This window comes from Mycteria americana, chromosome 1 (assembly GCF_035582795.1).
Source record: "Mycteria americana isolate JAX WOST 10 ecotype Jacksonville Zoo and Gardens chromosome 1, USCA_MyAme_1.0, whole genome shotgun sequence".
Taxonomy (NCBI): Eukaryota; Metazoa; Chordata; class Aves; order Ciconiiformes; family Ciconiidae; genus Mycteria; species Mycteria americana.
This window is the reverse complement of record NC_134365.1, coordinates 82815320-82838817: the sequence shown is the minus strand read 5'-3', so window position 1 is coordinate 82838817 and position 23498 is coordinate 82815320. Positions and strand designations below refer to the sequence as shown.

General features: G+C 44.5%; 1 protein-coding gene across 1 annotated transcript; it reads left to right on the top strand.

The window, feature by feature from the left end:
• Nucleotides 1–418: 418 nt before the first annotated feature.
• Nucleotides 419–22432, top strand: CD9 (CD9 molecule). The gene is made up of 8 exons (XM_075508516.1): nucleotides 419–598; nucleotides 12691–12793; nucleotides 15766–15863; nucleotides 17059–17133; nucleotides 18093–18185; nucleotides 18787–18876; nucleotides 20737–20820; nucleotides 21526–22432. Exons 1-8 carry the CDS (start codon nucleotides 533–535, stop codon nucleotides 21589–21591), a joined length of 675 nt encoding a protein of 224 aa, XP_075364631.1. The 5' UTR covers nucleotides 419–532; the 3' UTR covers nucleotides 21592–22432.
• The last annotated feature ends 1066 nt before the right edge of the window (nucleotides 22433–23498 follow it).

Below are 23498 nucleotides of genomic sequence, written 5' to 3'. Positions count from 1 at the left end.
AAGCAGTTAAACTATGCTGTAAGTTTATCTTGTACGGGAAAATACCCATTTAAGCTAGGCTGATGTATTTAAGCTAAACTACATCTACGCAAGAGCAGGCGAAGTATCGGCCTGCACGCAGCTGCAATCTATCCGGTTTTTTGCACATTACGCTGTTACAGCATTGAATTATTTCCCCCGCACGACGGCAGCTGGGCGCGGGGAAGCAGCATCCCCGCACCGACGCCCGTGCCCGGGACGCGCGGGGCCGTGGGCAGAAGAGCCCCCCGGGCTCCCCCGCGCAGGCCCCGGCGGCGGAGGCCGCTCCTGGGCCGGGGCGGCGGCAGGTGCGGGCGGCGGCGGGAGCAGGGCATTGGGCTGCCGGTCCGGGGCGCGGTCCGGGGGCGGAGAGGGGGCCGGGCAGGGGGCCGGGCTGCCGCTGGGAGGGGGGAGAGCGGGAGAGACCTGGGTAGAGCCGGATTTAAGGAGTGGTGCCGGGCAGAGGTGTCCTCGTCGCGACCGTCCCTGCCGCCGCACGCCCGCTGTCACCACCATGCCTGTCAAAGGAGGCACCAAGTGCATCAAGTACCTGCTCTTCGGCTTCAACTTCATTTTCTGGGTGAGGGACCCGCGCCCGGCCTCGGGGCAGCCCCCGCTGCGGAGCCCGGGGCGCGGCGGGGCTTTGCCCCCTCGCCCGCTGACTGCCCGGCGGGGCTGCCCGGGAGGGAGCCCACGGGAAGGGGTGGGGAGAGGGGGGCAAAGTGCCGGGAGGGGTGGTTTGTTCGGGTTTCTTTGTTGTTTGCTTTTGCCTTTTTTCTTTTTTTCTCCACTCCCACGCCGCGCGGGAGGAGAGGGGTGGGTGCCCGTCCTCCCTCCCTCCCTCACGCTGCGGGGGTTTCCCCTGCCGCTGCCGGGGCGGCCGCGGTACCCGCGCCCGGGCGGGGCGGTGGCGGCGGCGGCGTCTCCGCGCCGCTCTCTCCCCGCGGCCGGGCGGGGCGCGCCGGCGCTCTCTCCCCGCGGGGGCGGCCCCGGTCGGGCGCGTCCTCCCCCGCGGGGCCCGGAGCCGCCTCGCCTCGACGGGGCGGGCGCGTCCCCGGCCGCGGGCGGGGGGGAGCGGCGCCTGGTTACCTGTTGCGGCACTGACTGTGCTGCGTGCCATGCACTCGGCAGGAGGTGCGTGCATAAGATACCTACCTGGGTTACTGCTTTTTTGGGGTTTGCTTTTTTTGGTAGGACCGTGGTTAGCTAAGGCAGGCTGTGTGTCCTGCCTGTTAACGTCTGCGGGGGATGCTAGGTGTGAAGGTAGACTCCCCCTCCCCCCCCCCCCCAGCAGTACATACAACGGTCGCCCGGAAACTTTCTTTGTGGGTTGTACTTCTCGGTAGGTTTTCCAGTGCGAAGGCTGTGACGGGGGGTGGTGAGCCACTTCCTCGGAAGTTAGCACTTGTGTATGTGAACACATCTTGGTGGGAGCCTCGGCTGAAGCTGTGGCTTCTTGCCTCAGATCTTCTGGGCAGGGTGTGGTAAAGAAAAATCCTAAAATAGTTTAATCTGTAGGAGCACACGACTGCAAGTGGAAGTGTTATCTCCAATGCAGTTTCTGGCATGACTATCCCTTGCTTGCCAGGCAGTGTCAGAAGGCATGGCTTAACTGAGAGGCTACAGCTGCTTTTCAAGCACTTGGGGTGTGGACGTCTGAATTTAACATTATCTGCCTTATGGAAAAGTACACAGGGAATGCAGTACAACTTGCTTGTGTGCCTAATGTATAGGTGTGAAGTGTGAGGCTAAAAAAAAAAAAAGAATTTTCTCTTGGCTATCTGCTACAGTGGAGAAATGTGTGTGTGACTCCTTTTCACCCTCTGATGTGGAGAAATCAAGTTGGAGCTGTGTAAAGAAACCGCTTCTGGAGTCAGTTACAGTATTGCGCATGGGATGATTGGAAGATGCAATGCTAACGGATAAAGTACTTGTGATCTCTCAACTTAAAAATGGGTTTCAACAAAGAAAATGGAACTGGGCTGCAATTGAGGGAACTTGTGCAGAGGAACTTTACAAGGGCACAGGAAAGTGTGTATTGCCACGTGAGACTTGCCAGGATGGGGGGTCATATTTGGAGGGTTATAGCTGGTAAGAAGAAAAAGCTTAACAATGCCCTGGCTGAAACCTCTGAGTCAGTGTGGTACTAAACCTCTTGTTGAAACAGGAGGAAATATTCATGGTTTGCTTTGTGTGTTGTTTTTTTTTTTTTTAAACCTACAGACTTTCCACAAACTATTTTATAGTGCAAGAATGCTTTTTCTGATAAAGGCATTGCCTCAAAGACGCTCTTAAAGTGAGTGTTGCCATTTTGCTCTCTAGGGCTCAGGGCTGAGAATAGGGAGTATCTCTTCATTTAGTTCAGGAGGCTTGGGGTTTTCATGGTAATAAAGCTCAGAAGGTTTACTTGCACCTTTGGGTTCCCAGTAAGCACAGTTGCAGGCTTGACCGGTTAACAGGGTGGAGGGGAGGAGGAGGAGGAGGAGTGGTGGTGGGGAAGGGGGCTGTACCATGCGTAGGCTGGTGCTGCTGCCCCAAATAGGGCTGCTGCCCACAGGAGCCATGAGGGTGCAGCTCCTCAAGTGGCCTTCCCGAGGGATGGCTGTGCTCACTTAAACCCAGCTAGGATGTGGGGAAAAGAAGAGAAAGGGTGAGAAAGAAGAGTTAAAGGGAGATAATGCTTCTTCCTCTTGGGGTGTCCTGACAAGTGGCTGGAAAGCATCAAGAGGCAGTAGATGCAAGCAGCTGGGGTTAGCCAGGGATTAAGGGTGTTTGTAGAACAGCTGGAGTAGTCCTTGGCTCTCGGGGCTCACTACATATATCTCTGCCCTACCAAAACTGTTAAAGGGGAGTTTCAAGTGTGCTGTTAGCAAGCCTCATGTCCTCTATGGAGGAATAAAGTAGCAATCTCTTGGGCTATTTTAGGCTGTTAAGCCTCAGTGAACAGTGTAAAGAGGTGTCTTAGGGCAGGTAGCACTAGAGGACAGGAACAACCCTAATAAGAAAGAAGGCTTTAATGTTTCTTATGGCATCAGAGATGTGAAAAGTCTATTAAGTAATGGAAATAAATTGAGCAAAAGTGTTGTGCCTGAGTGCAATTCTGATCCTAAACTTGAAGGCACAGTGACTGGCTCTTGGCCTTGGGAACCCCACCAAGAGGAGGAACAAGCCTTTTTTTGCCTCATGCCGTGGGTGTGAGATCCTATTGCCCAAGTGCTACTTTGGAATGGTGACAATGATGTAGTTAGATTTAGAGCACCTCCTGGAGCAAGAGAAGCTAAAAGGTCCTGTGAAGCTGTGATCAAGTTTACACAGTACCCCCTTTTTTTAAAATAAGTTGCCTCAGAAGGACAGCTGAGGAATTTAAATGGTCTGCAGCAAACCTGCAGGTATTTGTAGATTGTATGTTAGGTGGCAAGTATTTGCCTCCATCAGACTTGAGTGAGGGCAAGAGGAAGCAGAAAGAGCAAAACAGCTGGGTATAGGAGGCTATTAAAACAGAAACTGGGAAACTTTCAAGGTTGAAGCTGTGACCAAAGGAAGGGTATAAAGGTTCCTAAATGCTGGCAGGTCAAATACAAAAATATAATAATGCTAGCTGAAAAAAGCTTTAGGTATAACTTGCAAAAGCAAAATCATCTAACATATCCCTCTTCAGACACATTAGTACTAGGGAGCTTCCCAGGGAATTGTTACAGACAGCAATCCATCCAGGTGTAAAAGTGTGTTAGGAGTGATGTTCTGTGGGACTTTCTCGTACTGGGTGTGCTTGGGGAAGTTCTCTACCGTAACCTGTCTTTGACTCTGAACCCCTCACAGGCTTGAATTGACCTCTCGATGGAAAAAGTGGTGAAACAACAGCAGCAAATGCTGATTAACAACTTGCCAGGGTCACACAACAGTTGCTTCAGAACTACACATGCATTGTGATTAGGTAAAACCTCCTGCTCACCACCTACCTCAGTGCCAGAGGGCTGGAATGCAGTGAATTTGCAGCTGGGTTTTTTGTTTGATGTTACTCGAGGTTATGTAGAGAGTGGCACACGTGGTGCATGGTGCCTCTGGAATAGGCAGAGGAGAAGATTATTCAAAATTAGGAAGTTGGTGTACACATGAAGATGTGACATTGAGGAAGAGAGAATGGCTGCTGTAAGGGGAAGTCAGACTTCATGAAGCTGGTAACTTTGAAGCCTTCAGAAGCCTGAATCTTAGAGTGTGTGCTGGTTAGTGTTTGTTAGTTCACTTGTTCAATGTCTCCTGGAAGTCTCAGGGCTCTTTGGGAAACTAAGCAGTCCTGGAGTAAGATCCTGGCAGGGATGAAATCGCTGACTGAGCGGAGGCAGGGCTGAGATGAGGTAGAGCTCTCTTGTGGTGGAGAGAACCAGCAGAGCTGGAATGCAGGAGCAAACTGCATGGTGGTCAATACAGTCCCACCTAATCTGGAAAAGCATGTGAGGTGACACGTTGGTGCTTGAGAAGCATCCATTATTCAGAGCGATGAAGATGGGTGCATGCTGACATAGCAGGCTACGTGACAAAGCAGAGCGTGGCACTCGCCGAAGGTAGGCATAGAGTAATGTGTGGGAGGCAGGAGCAGGAAGCAGCCTGGAGTTATGAACTAATTGGCTTAGGGGCATCTGCTGCCAGGGGGATGAAATCTTGAGAGAAAAGGGTTTATGGTAGCTTTATGAAAGCATCATGTGGGTGCTCAGCAGCAGCAGATGAAAACCAGCGTCAGAAGTGAAGGACCAAGAGAAGCAGAAAGATGGTGCCACTACGTAAATCCATTGTGTGCTGGTGTCTTGCAATGCTGAGGGCTGCTCTGGTCTCCTGCCTACCTTGAGAGGAACATAGTGGAGCTTGGTAATGTTTGGGAAAGGAGGAGGAGGGTTTCTGCTATCAGGAACTGTTGAGTGAATTGGGATTCTTCAGCCTGGAAACAGATTGGGGGAAAACATGCTAGAGGTCTGTAGGATCATGATTGACCAGGTCCTACCGAGGGCTTGACTGTTGAAAGAGTCAGTGTGCAAGAACTGAGGGGTATTAAGTCTGAGAAGAGGAAGTTTCAGAAAAAGTTGTGCCTGTGTGTGCAGTGGTGGTGCTTTCTCCCCAGCAGGTATTGTGGAGTATGCAGTTCAAGGCGTACCTAATGAATGCAGTATTTGGCAGCCCTCAGTTGACTTTTCTCCAAAGGTACTGTCTGTGTCTTTGTGTTGAGCACTTACAGGTTGTGCAAAGTGGGAGGCTAGTCCTGGGAAATGCTACTGTCTGCCCTGTTCTGATACCCTTCCTGAGGAGCCCCCTTGTAGGATACTGTGCTAGGTCATGAGGGTGACTGATCTGATGGCTCTTTTCCAGTTGGTAAAGCCAGACCAGGCATCTTACTAGCATGATGTCCTCCAAAACTTTCGGGACTCCAGAGCTTTGGTTAAAACATGCTTGTGGCCTGAATGGTGGGTATGGGGACTCAAGGATGGTCGCTAGAAATGCGTGTCATGCCTCTGAAGTCTGGTTTAAGCATTGCATGCATCTGTCTAACTTGCAGGGAATGGTTTTACTGTTGCACTTAAGTAGATGAGTAAGTTAGGTGATCCAGTCCCTTCTCAGAGGGGTGGCTGCATCTTGCCTTCAGTTCAAGTATCGCTGCAAGCATCCAGTTCCTCACTGCTATTGTCCTTCTTTGGTAGGACTGGTGTACTCCCACCTGGGTTTGCCTACAGCTTTTCTGTCTCAGGGTTACTGGCACTGGCCCTGGCATCTTTGATGTGGTCTGTAATGAAAGATGTACCAGTTTAGGTCACAGCAAATTTGGGGTTTGAATTGGGGTCAGTGAGGGAGGTGTTGAGGCTGATACAGAAGTGATATAAAGATTTTTCTACCAAGCCAACCTGAACTTGGCAAGAGGTCAATGGAAACATCACATTATGCGCCTTACACCTAAGTGGTCTTACCAAAGCTGTTTTTGAACAACTTTGGTGCGAGCATATGCTTGATTACCTTGAGTTGTGTAATGAGTGACTACCTCTAGCTGAGCTCCCTCCACTCACTGGGTTTGCTCAGGCTTGTTGGCCCTGGTGACAGAGTTTTTTCCTAGTAAAACTGTTGGTTTCTCTGAGCAGCTTGGTGCATGTCAAGCAAGTGCCTGGCATGGCCATGCGTATGGAGCATGTGCCCGCATGTTTTCCCACTGGCTTTCTGCTGCTGAACAAAAAGCAAGGGTTTGCATCATTAAACTTAAATGCTGGGGTTTTGTGGAATACAAAGACATCTGCTGCTAATATTTATAATTTAATGTATTATAGGCAAAGAATTGCTGTAGCATAAAGTCAGAGTTCACATTGAGTCTTTCAGCAATTATTTTCTTGATCCTCTACACTATAAGGCAACTGTCTTGTCTGGACTCTCCACTCTTCAGGGTGTTTTGTGTTATATAAACAAATGCATTTGTGTAAGGGAGTGTCTGCTAAAGTAAGATTAGGCCTGCAGGGCTCTCTTCTTTCTGTAACTTGAAGATGCCTGTGACTTTGTTCTGAGCCATAATCTCATCTGTTCATGCTGCACCAGGAACAGCTGGTAGCAATTCAGTGCTCTGGCTTCTGCAGAGGGTCTTCCCTGCTCAGGTGGAGGAGAGGACTTGTTGGATGGACAGGGAAATACGTGTGTGTATATGTGTGTGCATATATACATACAAAAGGAACAGAAATTAGTTGTGTTTGCCTTCTGTTACCAGTTGATTTAGCTGCTGACTGCAGCATATGAATCAAAATGCTGCTTGGGCTCAGCTCAATGGATTTTAACTCTGGTAAGTGCTGTAAAGTCAGGAATGGAGTCAGAGGATGTTGCCTTGAGAAACCTGATGTGAAGCTACTTGTAGAGTTCCAGCAGTCCTACCTCCTATTTGCAATTTAAATTGCAGATATAGTAGACTGACTTCTGAATAGGAACTTGTATGAAATGGGCACTAGTCTTGGCGGTGGTTCAGGAATTCTGTAATGCTGCTCCTACTGTACTGGAGCACCATTTTATTGCAATAAATGCTGTGACATTAACTTAGCCCACAACATTCTTGAAACTAGCTTAAGCAGAAAGAAAATACTTCCTTTCCAATCTACTTTTTTTTTTAAAGGAGTTTGGAAATAGCTGCAGTTTCTTATATAACTGCTAGCACTCATTGCACATCTGTTAGGAAAGCTTTTTTCCCCAGAAGTTTGAAAACCTGTGCTGTCATGTATAACACTAATCCTGTAATTAAGGGTTTAGAGTGATGTTGAGCCTCATCTGTACTTACTGTTTATGGGGTTTTATTTATAGAGTACCAGGAGGTACCAGGACAGAAAGAGACAGTTCATTACTGCTCATAATGCTCCCAATTTCTTTGCCTGTGTGCTTTGCAGTGTTATATCTGGTTCTGGCTTTGTTCATATGCTGTCTTGCACAGTGAGGGAAAAGTTGTTTGTCTTACGCAGAGGAAGATCCAAGTCAGATTTTTAGCTAAAAGTTTTTTTTACCTGTTTGAGGTGAAGAGAAGGTGGTGGCTTTTTCAGCATACTCTTGGCACGCCCTGGGTAAAACATACATAAGGAACAGTCATGTAGAGAACTGACGTACCTTCTTACTTCAACAACAAAAATAACAGTATTCTGTTAGATGCAATGCTGAGCTGACAACACTGAAAGTAGTATTTATTTTTGACTGACTCTACCGCATTTCCACATATTGACACCTTCTGCTAGAGGTGGTGCCATGAACTTAATAGAAGTTGCATGTAAACTTGGCCTGAATATGCTAAAAATAGCAGAACCTATAGTTTCCTGTACAAAGGCTTTTTACAGCCTTTGATCCACATATTGGGGGTTCCTGCAGTCTCTTGTGTCCTGTCTATCCCTGCCTCCGTGCTGTGGAAGTGGAGGAAGGGCTGGTAGTAGCCTGGTGGATGCCTGGGGGAGTGTCCGGCTATAAGGACTTGTACTGCTTGGACCTTGAGCCCCTTGAGAGGTGGTTCTTTCTGTGGAAAGGTAAGATGCTGTAATGTGCCTGCAGCAAGTGGGGTGCCTGGCTGGGGATTGTGGTTTCTTGAGATGGATCAAGGTGACAAGGTCAGAAAGGACTGAACAAAATGGTCCTTGCAAAATAGTGGTTAAATCTAAAATAAACTTTCCAGCTTCCTGAAATAGTGTCATGCATTGCTGTATCATGGGATATCTTAACAAAAATTGGAATTTCTAGTTTGAAAAGCTCAAGCTTTTAATGTGTTTACACCAGTATCACTAAATCTAATGATTCTCTGTGCAAGCTTTCTGCTAGGAGACCATATCTGTGAAACCTCAGGTGTTAAAGGAAAAAAAAATGCAGTGAAAATTGCTTGATAGCATGCTTCAGCACTGGATGGTCCAACTTCATGCTGAAGTTAGCCAAGTATGGTGAGGGGAGGAAGGCAGAGTGTTCTGTATGGCTTCTGCCTCCAGGATAGATGGGTTATTTCTCATCTCAAGTATATAATGACTTGCATGGAAGTCATTGCAGTGGTACAGATCCTTTGTCAGTTACCTCTTGTCACATGGAAGGCTAAAAAAAAGCAGAGTGTCAAAGATAAATACTGGGACACATCCTTAGATATGCTCAGAGGCAAAGCCATGTAGTTTGCAAGGGGGAGACCAGAGCAATGGAAAGGGCTGACTTTGGAGAAGGCACCTGTGAGAGTGTGGGGCTGGATGGGTGGAAGGAGGTAAATCCTGCACAGGAGGCTTGCTAGGGAAGGTGCAGGGCTGTGTAAGAAAGGAAGACAGACCAAAAAAAGCCACTTTTCCATGGCAACAGGCGGAAAGACGCATGCAGGAGTAGAGCCTTTGAGGCAATGGGGGTATGTTTGCATGTGATGCAAAAAAATCCAAGGAGCCTCCATAGGACTAGAGGAAGAATAACCAGGTATTTTTATCCTTGCTTAGCGTATGTCCATTGCAGCTATAGAATAGAGGTAAGTCAAGCAGAAATGAGCTGGGAGCTGTAACATGCTTAGTAGTAGCTAGGGAAAACACAAGGAAGCCTCGTTAGCTTGAGCCAGGGACTAGTAGCGTACTTGTGCCAGGACATGCTGTTACTGGAGAATCACTGCCACAAACTTTTCCAGTATGGTGAGTGAATAGTATCCATTTAACTTCACATTTTGGTCACATTGGTAAAAAAAAAAAAACTGTCTTCTGAGTCCCTTTCCTATACTTTTTACTGCAAAACCATACTACTTACATGTTTCATAAGCACACAAACCTTCTCTTTTCTTGGTTTTGTGGGTTTTTGCACACACAAAGTGACTAGCTTCAGGAAAGCAGACAGTTTTGTTCTTTTTCTGTTCAATTTCTTTCTCAGCACAGCATGGATCTGCTTAGAAATATCCTGTATTACTCAACTCCTATGACAAAACAGGTCTGTTGGATTGGGAAAACACTTGGATTAAAAACCCAACAACCAGCTCTTCAGGGGATCTGCTGCCATGCAGCCCGAGCAGGGGGGCTTGCACCCCTTTCCCAGGGAGGAAGAACAGCAGCTACCAAAACCACCCCAACACAGCTGCCAGAACCTCCTGGCGCAGGACTGGTGAGCAGAGGTGGCTGTGTACCAGCCTCTGGTGTGCCAGATTGGCCTGAGATGCTGCCAAGTGCAGCGGGTGCCTGTGGGGCTGTGCTTGCCTCTTCCTCTGAGGCTGGTGTTGGTGCCCTAGTCTCTCGTTGTTTTGATGAAAACTTGAAGTTTCAAATTACTTTCTTGCCTTCTGCTTTAAAACTGCCTTTTTTTAGTTCAGTGGTCATTGTGGGTAGGAAGAGCACAAACTGAGAACACAAGTCTGCTTTCCTTAAGAAACCAAGACAAAAAGTTTCTTTTTCTTGCAAGAAGGAACTGCATTTTTTTTTTTCTAGTCCACTATGGAGAGAATTATCACTTTATTTAATCCTACAATTTTTTTATTTATCTGGAACAGTTCACTGACATCAAGTATTATCACTATTCTGTGATCCCATAATCAGCTTCTTACCTCCCTGTGATAACTTTTTCACAGGATGACTGCTTTTCCCAAGGAGAAAACATGATGCTTAACCCTCCCCCCACCACCACCACCCAGAGTTAAGTCTGTTTTTTTTAAAAGGAGCCATATTAACTACATCAGCTATCCCTAATGTTAACCAACCAGTTTGTTTTTCAAAGAGATCATTAACTGAGCCTTCTGTTTTGCTTGGACTTGTACGATTATCTACACGGTTGTAGTATGGCTTAGAGTTGCTTCACGGTTTGAATAGTCTGGCCTTAAAGGTCTGCTGGGGGATCAGCCCTGGTTTTAATTTTACAGTCCTTTGCTGTGCCCTGCTCACTTTGCAGTGCTGTCCCGAGCTTGCTACTTGAACACTGAGGTTTGTCAAACAGTGAACATAGGTAGGTGCAGACAGCTGGGTGTGCTTAGGCTTGTGGCTTTGCAATTCATGAGTTCCTAGCAAAACGAGTAGAGGATGTAGGTTTCTTCTCCTAATGTTCCAGATCTGGATGCCTATAAAAGCTGAAGACTTTTTGACCCAGGGAAGTGAGTCTCAGAAATACGGGGTGACTTAACTGTAGGCTAGAAGCAGTCTGAGTTTTTTCATCACTAAGCCCTTCTGGTTTTTGAACTGAGGCACTGAAGTGAAATGAGATTGCAAAGGCTTTAAGTGATGCTGTAGCAGCGAGTGCAGGTAGAGCAGCAACCCTTCTCTCTGCCAGTTCCCTTCTTGCACCTCTCCCTTCCCCTGGGGTGCTGCTGTGGCACAATAAATTGAAATAATAACGCTGTTGACATACTGTGTACTACCAAGGTTCTTTGGCATAACTTAAAGTTATTTTGTCAGCGTAGCCCTAACAAGGAATGCAGTAGGTATGTGCAGGCTTTGTTCTTGCTGCACACTTTGTGAGTAAGCCTGCACCTATATACCTGTGACACCAACAAAGTGCCTTTTGCATAGGTCTGGAAACCTCCGTTTGGGTTTGGCCCTTTATGCATTGCATATCACCTCATCTTTTTCCCAGTTAAAACCCTGCAGCTCCTCTTTGAGGCAGGCTTGGGAGTCAGGTGCCTGCCATACAAGAAATGCTGGTTTTTCTGGCATGGCTGGCCTCTTGCTTTTCTGCACTGATACCTGAGCCCTTTAGCACTTCAGTTAGGATGCTTTCTGCTGAGAAGCTACAAGGGATATACCTTCACTTAAACCCTCGCTTAGCTCCATCCTCTTTGTCCTGTGTGACTCTTCAAAGCTTTCCTTATTTTTTTTGGAAGAGCAAGCCTAGGAGGCTAGCAAAGACAGCCACGGGCAGCAAAGCTGTGCCTGCCTTCAGTGCACGCAGGCACTGTAGCAGGGAGAAAGGGCTCTCGGGCTCCCTGTGGGGAGGCAGTGGGGCCGGGGGAGCTGGGCTTGGTATCTGGTACTTTTTGTGGGAATTCCTTCCATATTCTCGCTGAAAATTAACATTTTAAAGTAAACACTTTCCAGTTTCTTGGAGGCAAATCAAGAATGTTGTTCCCTTTTTCTAGAAGGAACTTCTTAACAGAGATAAGGCTTTGGTTTTCCTTTTCATGCGTGCTTAGCCTAACCAAAGCTCCAGACTTTCTAAGCTTACTGCTCACGCTTAAGTTTCCATTTTTAATGTCTGCTGCAATGTGTGTTATTTCTGTCCTTGTCTCAGTTCTGTAGAATTTTTTTTGATAGTTAAATGGTCTTCAAAGGAAAGAAGGAAGAGCTGAGAAGCACACTCCAGTTTTCTAGTTTGTCCTGTGTTTTTTTTGGTTTTGCAGGCAAGATGACCCCAGGTTTTCTTTCTAAAGCAGGGAGGATTCAGTCTGTTCAAAGCAAACTGTTAGCATTTGCCTTACCAGAGTGCAATTCCCTCTTTCTTGCAACACTTCTCCCATGCCTTCTGCCAGATGTTTCATCCATAAGCTAACTTATACACACAACAACTTGCTGCAAACACAGGCACTGACGTTAAAGGGAACCTGGAGGCACACAGGCAGAGACAGTGATATAATAAAACTAAATATTATCTAAAATTTGATTGTGCTGTTCCAGATCAGCACACAGCAATGTTGCTATTTCAGCAGCCTGTATTTTCCTCTTCCTGTCAGTGTGGTGACTTATTGGATTAGTTTTACCCTGTTTTGCAAGAAAGAGCACTCTTTGTAAACTCTACACTGCAGTACGCTGAACTCTTACCAGTCTGTTTAATATGCTAAAACTTTCAGCTGGCCTTACAAGGCGCTTTTTCTTGCAATACGCTTGTCTTTCAGTGTGAAGATTTAAGATCACTAAGCCGTGCACTGTCATTACAGTCACCCAGAATAATACAATGGGTGGAGGGGTCAGTGGAAATACTGACACTTGGTACTTCGGTAAACCTCAGTTATTTTCAGTAAAGAACAAGAATGGCATGGCTTTTGTGTGTTGTAGTTTAATATGTAAATGCATCTGTCAACAGGATGCCTCATGTCAGGAACTAAGTTTGTTCTTGTTTTGGTATCCCCATCCTTTTATGCTGGTTCTCCGTCACCACCTCTTTAAATAACAGAGCTGTATCCTGTGTTGACTTCTGATGTTGTGACTAATGCAAGGGTGAATGTATTAATTGGTATTATTTAACAAGGCTTACTTGTTCTTACAGCTTGCAGGGACAGCAGTTCTTGCAATTGGACTATGGCTTCGGTTTGATTCGCAGACTAAAAGCATCTTTGAACTGGAATCCAACAACACGACGTTTTATACGGGTAAGCTAGGAGATGGCTTGGGGTAATAGATCACACTCTTGCGCCCTGATTTACAGACTCCTTAGCCTTCAAGGAAGGCAAAGGTTTATAAAGACGATGGCCCTAAACAGCCTTGCTGGGGCAGAGAGCAGCATCCCCTGGCTGGTGCAGGGAGCCAGCCTCTGTTGTGAGCTCTTGTGCAGACAGCAGCAGTGTCACGCTAGGGGTTTCTTGTCGTCTTATGCATTGCATGTCACTTCATCTTTTTCCCGGGTTAAACCCTGCAGTTCCCCTTTGGGTGCTGTTGGGTAAGTGTTTTGTAATCCCAGGGACTCCTGGTAGACATGGAGGACGTCTTTTCTGATGCTTCTCACAATGAGTCAGCAAAGTTTCACTCTAAACTAAATGAGTAGTCACAGATGACATCAATAACTAATTTTTTCCCCAAAGTGACCAACCGAAGCTACCCAAAACCACAACTCTATTGCCTCATCTCTCACAAGGAGCACATGTGCTATTGTCTAACTCTTACAGCCCTATGTATGCTAACTTATACTGAACATAATGGAAGGCATGAACAAATCTTGGTTTATATGAGCAACTATTACAGGCAACCTAGATCAATGTAACTTTAGTTAGGCCAGGTGGAAATTATTCCTTGACATATTCTGTCTTGTGAGATTACCAATTAGGGGACAAACACATGTTTTCAGTTTGTTATTCTAATGTCATAGGAGTTCCTACCTGAATCGGATTTTATGCTAGCTGTAAGACTTTGATCTCTACAGTCACTTTTAGTCTTGGGCAGAGGAACACATGGTTCTTTGGTTGTCACCTGTAGGTGCTGAAATGCTTTTTGAAACCAAGTAGCTGTATCTGAAGACCTCTTAACAATTGGGAAGAAAGCAAATTCAAATATGTACCTTTCTTACATACATGTCTGTCATCTCTGATTTGGACTAATCCTTATACATACACGTTTCACATCCCTGTAGCACCTGGATTTGCCATGTCCTGTATGGCATCACTCATTAGCCAGCCACGGTATGGTTATTTGCCAGGAAAACTGGCTCCTGTGGTGAGCTACTTGACCTGTCACAACATCCAAACTCGTGTCTAAAGGGTCAGTGAGACTGTGTAAGGCATGCTGGGGGGTGCAACTCACGTTGCAGCCTTCTAATACCAGGGTAGCCTGTGCCTACAGGGAATCACAGAATCATATAGGTTGGAAAAGACCTTTAAGATCATCGAGTCCAATACTGTTAGGAATGATGAGTTAGGCTTGTAGAGACCATAAGAGGGAATATGGGAGTGCTTGTGCGACTTCATGAAGAGGCCACAGGCATGCAGACAGCTTATCTGTGAGAGAGCTTGTGTTTAACCCTTGATGTGCTGGCATGGTAGCAAACTGGGTTTTTTCTTGCAGTTGCCAGAAAGATTTCTATATGCTTTTAACTGGACCTTGGAAAGGGAACAGAAATCTAAACTTAGCCATTGAGCTGAATATTTAACAAGTCTTATTTTGGGTAGTCTAAAACAACTCTTCAAACTCCTAAAACATGAAAGTTTTATGATGTGATACTTAAGCTACTGGCTGAATGCAGCCAGTGAAACCTACTTGAAATCTCTGTAGGTTAAACTGAGTTTTAAAAAAGTTTAATAGGAATTACTGTTTTAACATACTTCCCTGGGAGTAGTTACTGACTGCAGTTTCTAATAGGAAATTGAAAGAATCTGTCAATTTGCACCTAGTAACAAAGCAAGTTACCTCAAAAGCTTTCTATACTACTGAAAAGAAACTGAAATAAGAGGTTCTGATAGACTCTTTTTTTTTTTTTTTTTTCAAAACGGAAAAAGTTTAAGCTGGGGTAAAAATCGGTGCCGGAATTTCCTGCTGATAAGAAATGTCAGGCTTAATCGCTTACATATGCTTAATCAAGTAGATATTTGTTTTGGCAGCTAATCTTATCAGCTTGCATTTAGAAAATATAATTTGCAAATGCTTATGTATGGCTTTCTTTAAATAGTATTGATTTAGTTGCTGAAGGCTAGAACTGTATTTTTGTCTACATTAATAGAAATGTTATACTAATTCTACATGCTTTGTGCTGATTCTTTGTCTTGTGTTTCACCACCCCGATAGTGCTGTCTTGCCATCCTCTGGGAGTTGTTTCGCTCTCTGTCTTGCTGCTCTCACCAGCTAGCAGCTGTAATGCTTAAGCTGGCAGTTCCCAAGCTTAGGAGGAGAGGATTGGGCACAAATGGAGTCTTTTAGCCCAGAAATGTTTGCCTTCTATGCTCCAACACACTCGCTACCTAAACTCTGGGCAGAATGGTCTACAGGCTCAGCCACTTGATATGGTTTGAAGAAGTATCTGCTTTAGCAAAAGCAGAAAATGCTGAGTTTCTTGTAGTTAGAGAGGCTGTCAAGTTAGGCAGCGAAATGTAGACTTGTACCACCATGACTGGTGGAATAATTCAGTGTTTTGTGATGAGAAAGCAGGGTAGGAAGCATTAAAGCCTTATGACAGATGATTATGATGCCTTTTAATACCCATTCTCCTAGAGGGTAGCATGCTTCAAGAATTCTCAGATGTTGATAAATCACTAGTTCCAGCTGTCTCTAACTGCAGCACACTCTTCATCTGAAGATAAGTTGATAACTCTGGCTCTGAGCCAGTTTTAAAATGTGTCTTACAGTTTGTCTTAGATGGCTTTATCTTGCCCATTTTCTAAAACTTGTGAAACTGCAGTAGTGGCACACATTAATTCATATAAGTTGAAGTTTTTATTTATCATACATTTCCCCACAAGTTTTGATAAATGTTTGCTTTGAAAATTAAGCACAATCCTTTTTTTGCTTGGAACACCTCTGTAAAGAAACAAGCCTTGGCAAAAGCTACAAGTGCTATTTGTGGAGCAAATAATTTTATACCTTGCTGCTGAGGTCTCAACTAGCCTGTATACATGTCTCTGTTTTTTCTCCTGCCTAGGAGTTTACATCCTTATTGGAGCTGGTGCACTTATGATGCTGGTTGGTTTCTTGGGATGCTGTGGTGCATTGCAGGAATCTCAATGTATGCTTGGCCTGGTAAGTGTTCAGAGTAGTGTTTAAATTTTTAGCAGAATGATGAGAAAGGAAGTAGAATATTACTGTGCAGTTAAAGGGCAGCAGATGCTGACTGTTTTGGCTCCGCAATGTTTAAACTCATGGTCACCTACATAATGCTAAAGTGTAAGTATAGTTTCCATTTCTGGCCCTCAATCCAAACGTTCATGTTGTATTTGAATACAGGATGACTTCAGGAGTTAGTGACATACTCGGACGTTGAAGTATCAAGACTGGGAGTATGTGTGAACACAGAACTAAAATGTTGATAAGTGTAATGCTATTTATCAAACAGTTTGTCCTGAATTCTGAAGGCTGTGCAATCTTTAATCTTTGAGACCAGAACTGTGGTATTTGATCCTTGAAACAAGCCTCTACTGTTCATAATCACAGGACGAGCTCTTCTAGTTGTCAACCGCTCTGCAAGCCAATTATTGGAGAGCACCCTCATTGTTTTCAGACTGGAGGGGCCAGTAGAGCTTACTGGGTTCATGCACATCTGTACACTTGTGGAACTACTTATCCAAATAACCAGAAGACTTAGTTAATAAAAGACTACTACTATAGCCAGTGAAAGAACAATTCCCCTTCTGTGTCATGGAAGAAGTTAATTTCATATATTTCTTGCAAAATGATGCCTCTAGCCCCTTTGTAATTCTGAACATCTCTTTTTAAAGTGCCTTTAAATGGTAGTGGTGTCTTAGACTAGTCAATTAAACACAGAGATGACGCTTTTGTTTCTATATTATGGGATACACAACAAAGAAGTGACCATTAGCTCTCTGGGAGCTGGTGGCAAGCTAGGTATTAAGTAATGACTCCTAAAGCAATAGGAGTAACAAACCAGAGAGAAGAATTGGTGTCAGCTGTTGATGTGTCTGAGTGACCTGGGCAACTTCAAAGTATGAATTAACAGATGATTGGGTTTAATTAACACTGATCAAAAAGGACTTCTGCTTGGAAAACACTGCCAGGCTTTCTGACGCTCCTGGGAAGAAGTGCTGACCCAATGCAGTGTACCCTCTTTCTTAGTCTTACCAGTGTTTCAGACCTCCAGCTGGAACCTGGTTGAGTGATGGTTCCCACAAGGCTGGATGCTGGGGACTGGACAAGCTTGCAGTATATATGTGTGATGCTGTTTTGCTGTGGTCTTAATGATGTGGTCTTTCTTTTCTAGTTCTTCCTCTTCCTTTTTGTGATTTTTGCCCTTGAAATTGCTGCTGCGATCTGGGGATTTGCAAATAAAGAAAAGGTAGGTTGCTTTTAAAAGTTGGCAGGGTGGTGAGATGCTGGAGCAGGTTGCCCAGAGAAGTTGTGGATGCCCCATCATGGGAAGTGTTCGAAGTCACGTTGAGCAGGGCTTTGAGAAACCTGATCGAGTGAAAGATGTCAGTGCCCATGGCAGGGAGGGTGGACTAGATGATCTTTAAAAGTCCCTTCTGACCCAAACTGTTCTGTGATTCTATGACTGTGCCCACAGAAAGTTAGCAGTCTACTGAAATCTATACCAGTACTAGTCAAATCCTGATTACCCAGGGAATTTGGGGGAGAGGAAGATGCATTCTAGCAAAACAATACAAGAAATTAAACTCTAATATTTAAAAATGAGACTGTAGCAGAGAAGCCAGAATCCAAGATGCTGTTGCATTCTAGAGATGCCCTCCAGGCAGTACCTGGCTGAGCTGTGAGGTGAAGCAGGCCATCAGTGAGGCTTTATGATTTCTGGATATGGGCTGGGTCAGCTATGGGCTGACTGTTTCTGCATCTAAAACATTGACTGATCTGGGCTGTCCCCTCACAAGCAGGCAAGATTCTGTCTTGTTTCAAAATAAGGTGCTTGGTAATCAGGGTTGCTTTTCTGCTTGTATTATACAACAGGGGAATATAGCAACTTCTGGGGTACAGGAATGAATAGGGAATATTTCTGTGTAACCAGTGAGCAAAGACTTGGTTCTCTCACTCTTAGAAACTCAGAGCTTTAGAAGGGAAACTGAATCTTATCTGTTTAGGTGTGGCTTCTAAGGTAAGTGTACCAGTTAGGCTCACCTGTTCCGGGTGAGAAATGCTGTCCACCCTCTATTTCTACATGGCAAAAGGATGGGTATTGTAGGCTGCAGAATTTTCAATGGCTGAGACTTACTCAACACAAGTTTTCCATAATTAATATTAAGGTAAGACAGTAATACACCACAACTCTCTGCTATCCTGTAGGTTATTGAAGAGTTAAAGGACTTCTACATGGAAACCTATGCAAAGAGATCTCAAGCAGCTGCCAGAGAGACCCTGAAAGCATTTCAGTTAGCTGTAAGTACATGGTTATGCTTAAACTAGACAGTAATGCAGCTTGTTCACACTGTTCTCCATGTCATCCGGTCCCCTGTACGAGTCTAGTACCTTACTACCTAGAAGAAACTAACTAGAAGAAACCAAAGGAGTATTAGTAACAAATTGCAGAGATCTTTTTGTATAGTATCAGCGAATTCAATATGCCTTTTTGTCCCTCCGAACCTCTGACATGCATAGAACTAGTTCTTGTTTTCCTAAACACACTTAGGAGCAAGCTGGGAAACTCTAGATCTGTGGTATTGATCTAGAGGCACCACAGTATGCATACCTGCATGTCTACGAGGAGTTCATCCTTGTGTCTGTAAGAAGTACAAGCTGTCACCAAAATTAATGTGTGTATACTGAATGAGATCTAGCTCTTCCTTTCAGAATCTCGTCCTTTAATGCAACAAAGGCTTTTTAAAATGAGGTTTATAGCAGTCACATTGGCAGGACTTATAAGCAAATTTGCATAAGGTCTGTAATAAAACTGAATGTAATCTATTTCTCCTCTTTACCAAATACAGAGCAAAAATAAGGATTATTTAACCTGGTTCTCTTTTCCTGTTTTCTCTTGTAGCTAGACTGCTGTGGTCTTACAGGAGTTCTTGAGCAGCAGTTCATGGACACCTGTCCGAAGAAGACCATGCTCGAGTCGTTTTCTACAGTGGTAAAGCATGACTTAATTCACTAACAGCTCTGCCCAATGAGTAGAGTGAGAAACATTTCTAAATAAACCCTTCCAGTCCATGGGAGATTCCCATGTCACACTTACTTAGCAACTTATCTCTATAATCAGTTTGGTTGTGGAAAATCAACATACTGTTACTGTGGAAAGAACAAGCAGGGTCAGCAGGAAATCTGAACTTGCACAGGAAATGTGCAGTCTCTGTGTCACTAGACCCACTGGCATGATGGACAGTGTTAAGGCCAAAACGTCACCTAAAAAAAAAAAACCCGCTGGAGAGCTCTGTTCTCCTGGCTCCTCCTACTGCCAAAGCACCTTCCTGGTGCTGCATGAGAGCTGTTGCCTTGGCTCTTGGTTAGGGAGAAGTGGAGCATGGGGTAGGAGCAGGTCTGAAGTTTTAGCAAGGAAAAGGAGAGAGGGGTAATGCATTGGTGGCCTCTATAGGTGAGTGTGTCATCGTGAAGCCAACTCTCTGAATTGGATTCCCCTGTTGAAATATTGCTGCAAAGATGCCTGTATGCCACAGATACAGGAGAGGCATATTGTATAGTTCTTAACTACCCTTTTTCCTCTTTCTCTTAAAACTGTCTTGTGCTCTTGCTTTGTGGTCTAAGACAAGCCTGTATGAGTCTTCCTGTAGACAATATGGTTCTTATGATGCAGGAATTCAATTAATGACTTGATTTTTTTCACATTACTTGTGCTCTTCCTTTCACTACAGATGACTTTGTGCCTTCAAAATGTCTGACCACATGAGACACTTCAGCCTGTATTTAGACTGTATCTTTAGTCCTGTCCATACAATCTGCTATGAGTTAGACTAAATGGGAGTAGCTGAGACAGCATGCAGGTTTTATTGTTTGCTTTTATTCTGATAAGTGTGTGTTAGCTTCATCTGTTGCCTTCATCTTGTGATGTGTTTATGGCCTAGTCCCAGCTGTAGAAAAAACAGTAGATAGACTGCAAGATTAAAGGGATGTAATGGTGTGGCTGATCTGTGTGCCTGTAAGAAGCAGTGCTGTATTGATATTCTGATTTAACTGATTAATTCTTGCCAGTATATCACTTCAATACTCAATTCAGTCTTTCCTTCTGGACTGGATAAGGAACAACTAAAGAAAAAGAAGTTTCAGCAGCTTGCTGTAGTATTCTGCTGGAATAAGTAGGACAGGAGTTTGACCAGCTACCAGGCTCTTAAAGACTTACACCAATGTAAAAGTTCTCTGTTCTTTTTCTTGGCTACCATGTGTCTTTGCTGGGGAAAGTACTGTACTTAAATTTTTCATTGTAATTCATTGACACTTCCAGGACAAACTGGCACCTCTATGAATCTACCCAAAGCCCAGCATGTATGCATGCAGCTCAAGAAATCCTGCCATTCCCATGTACCATGTGTTCATAAGGTGTCTGCAAAATTACAGTAGCAATTGGAAATATCAAGAGTGGCTTCAAACCTATTTTGAGAAGGGCTGAGCAATACAGCAGCTTAAATACTGACAGCCATTAGTCACAAACCAAGTCTGGTACAACTGCTGTTGGTCCTGATCTACCTGATCAACTGCAGGTGTTGAGAAGGGAATCCTGCTGTAGCCAAGGTGCAGCTAAGAGATACTTCAAGAATAGATTTCAGCTTCTCTTGTGTTGGATCATCCCTGGCTCTCTTTAAAGATATGAAAATAAAGGCCAGTTCAAAGCAGCTTTCAAAAGATCAGTCTGCATCTCTAATGCAAGCAGACTTTGCCAACTGATGCTACATCTTTGAGCGACTTGAGCTCAAACAGACAAGCAGAAACAAACCTTTCGTATGTATGAAACACTAATGAACAGTCTGTTTCTTTTCAGTCGTGCCCTGCTGCCATTGATGATGTCTTCAATTCGAAATTGAATGTGATTGGAGCAGTTGGCCTTGGCATTGCTGTAATAATGGTGAGTTTCCAGATTTAGAGGGTAGCTGTATGGCCAAAGGATACTTACAGCAGAAGTCCGAATAGTGCCTGGCATGGCAGTCTTACAAGCCCATTCCACTAATGACAAGTAGCAGCAGGATCAGGGTGTGTGCTGTGGGGCCCCGAGGCACCACAGAGGGTGGGGTGTCTTGGACCTCCCTGCTTCTGCTTTGGATTAGGATCTGCCTCCTTGTAGTTTTAGCAGTGGTGAAGTTGTATTGGTAGTATGTGTATATATAGGGTGAAGATGTATTGGTCATGTTGCCAGCCCACTTCTTAATACTAATACCTCTTGGGGATCCTTGCTTTTGTTTCCTTTATAACAATTAAAGACTCTGCTAGAGAACTGAAATAATAGTGCTAGTGAGAAAATGTGCACTTTTTTGTTTGAATTCTCTGGAGGGAAGTATGACATGGATGCAAATATGCTGGGAAGATCAAAGATATCTTAGGAGATATGGCAGTGGTTTATAGCTGATCTATGTTGAAGTATTGAGGGTGAAGGGGATTCATGAGAATGGACTGAAATTTGTGGGTGGAGGGGAAGGGAGGGGCAGGGACATGAACTGCACAATAAAGTGTTAATACAGCCTCTGGGCTGGGAAGAGCAGCTATGCTTGTCCCCACGTTGATAGAAGAATGTGCTTTGGTCCTCCAATTTCTAATGCATTTGCTTTCTTTACAGATTTTCGGCATGATATTCAGCATGGTTCTCTGCTGTGCTATCCGCAAAAACAGAGAAATGGTCTAAGAGCTAAAAACCCAAGACTGCTGCACTATAAAATCTTTGTCATTAACTTTAGTGTTCTGAAAGCATTTCTAAAAAGTTATATATTTGTTACCTTTTTAATGCTTTATTTGGTACTGATGTAGGTTTGCTTTTTATGCTATAGGTTAAAATGATAAAGGTATATCTGACTCAAGACAAATATTGTATATAAAATATCTGACTTTCTTGAAACTTATGTAATTTGGATGTAATTTATGTTGGAGACAATTTGATACTTAATAAAGAGTAAGATGTATGTTTGGGGAGAGGAGACTTTACTATGCTTATTAATCATACTGTTTGATGCATAGCATGGAGTCGAACTTGCATAACATGTTAAGTGTTAAATCACTAGCGCTTTAGTATAAAGCAAGAAATAACTCCTATGCCAATGCTATATTTGAAGGAAATTCCAAGGAATGGAAAAGACAACTGTCAGAGCACTTCAGGGAAGGTATCATTATTCCTCCTTTCCTTAGTGTGTGTGAACAAAAGCAGTTCTTATTTGTATTCCTAAATTGTTACTACTGTAACACTTCTACTTATCTTCACACAGCGTGCCAAAGGATGACTGTCATACTGGTAATATGCAGGCAGTGGTACTTTGATGCAAACAGGCTGGGCTCTACCCTGGAGCCAGCTGGGCTTTCTTATATCAGCCTGTTGTCTGACATGGCCTTGGTCTCTGGAGAAGGCAGGTTCCCCATAGTGTATGCTCAGGACTTTTCTCAGTGGCTGGCTTTGTGCTTTGTTTCTCCAAAGCCAGCAGAGTACAATCTCAAGGGCTTATGGCATGTGTGCCAAATCTCAGGTTTCCAAGTGGGGGGGGGGGGGGGGGGGGGAAGTTGCATGAGAAATTACCGTACAGCTCTGCAGTTGCTCCTTGCAGCAGCAGCTAGAGCTGTGGCTATCCTGTTTCAGTTTAAAAATGGATAGGGGAGGGAGCAGAGGTATTAGTGTGGAACCCTTAGCCTAAAGAATTACCAATTTGTCCTGTACTTCTCCTCTAAATGACTTTTTAAGTGGTGTTTTTTTTCCCTCTAAAATGTCTTCTGGTGAGGGCTGCCTATCATTTGGATCCTTACCAACAAGTTGATGTGCTATACCTGTATCTGGTGTTCCCCTACTGTAGTATCTCAGCTGTGTTCCTAGGAGCTTCTGGTATTTGTTCTCTATGTACTACGAATGTCTCTTAGTCCTTGCTTGTTCCCACCTTTCTTTTGTAAGGTGGTTGGTATTTATTATAAGAAATACCAGAATTGTTGAGGGTCAGGCTCTGGCTGTAGCTCTGGACTAATGCCTGAATGTATTGCCCACCTTTGTGTAACACTGTCACTTGTCTAAGGGGTTATGCAAACCATACAGCTCTCCTCTGTAATGCATTGCACTATTCTGTGTTAACAGGGCCTTCTTAAAAAAAAAAAAGAGTCTGGATTTCAAAAAAGTCGAATGGTAATCATGCTTTTGTGTGTGTCTTAGACTGGAATGACTCCAGAAAGGAGTTAATCTAATTTTCCTTCTTGGATATGTGAGAGCCTGGAGGGAAAATCTAATCTCACATGGCAATTTGAGACCTACCATGTTCCTGAGTTCTTGCAGAACTGAGAAGTAGCATTTTTGTCAGTTGTGCAATTCTGGGCATGAGACTGAACCTGGCACCTGAAAGAGCTGGGGTGAATTGCTCTCAACCGTAACGCAAGTTTACTGCTGACTTCAACTGCCCTTGTTTTTACTGCTCCATGTTGGGGCATGTGTTCAGGTTGCCAATGTCCAACACTAGCAGTGTCTGTCAACATCCAAGAAAATGCAATGGGTTGTAACTTGGGTGATGAGAACTAAGCTATAGGCTCAGCGCCTTGGCTCATGAGATAGGTTTGGGTGACACCTAT

What these genes read in the sequence shown, in the direction of transcription:
- CD9 (XM_075508516.1), top strand. Translation starts at nt 533, where the DNA reads ATGCCTGTCAAAGGAGGCACCAAGTGCATCAAGTACCTGCTCTTCGGC. An exon ending in CTCAATGTATGCTTGGCCTG is followed by an intron (nt 15,864 to 17,058) that starts GTAAGTGTTCAG and finishes TTTCTTTTCTAG; the next exon opens with TTCTTCCTCTTCCTTTTTGT. An exon ending in TGAAAGCATTTCAGTTAGCT is followed by an intron (nt 18,186 to 18,786) that starts GTAAGTACATGG and finishes TTTCTCTTGTAG; the next exon opens with CTAGACTGCTGTGGTCTTAC.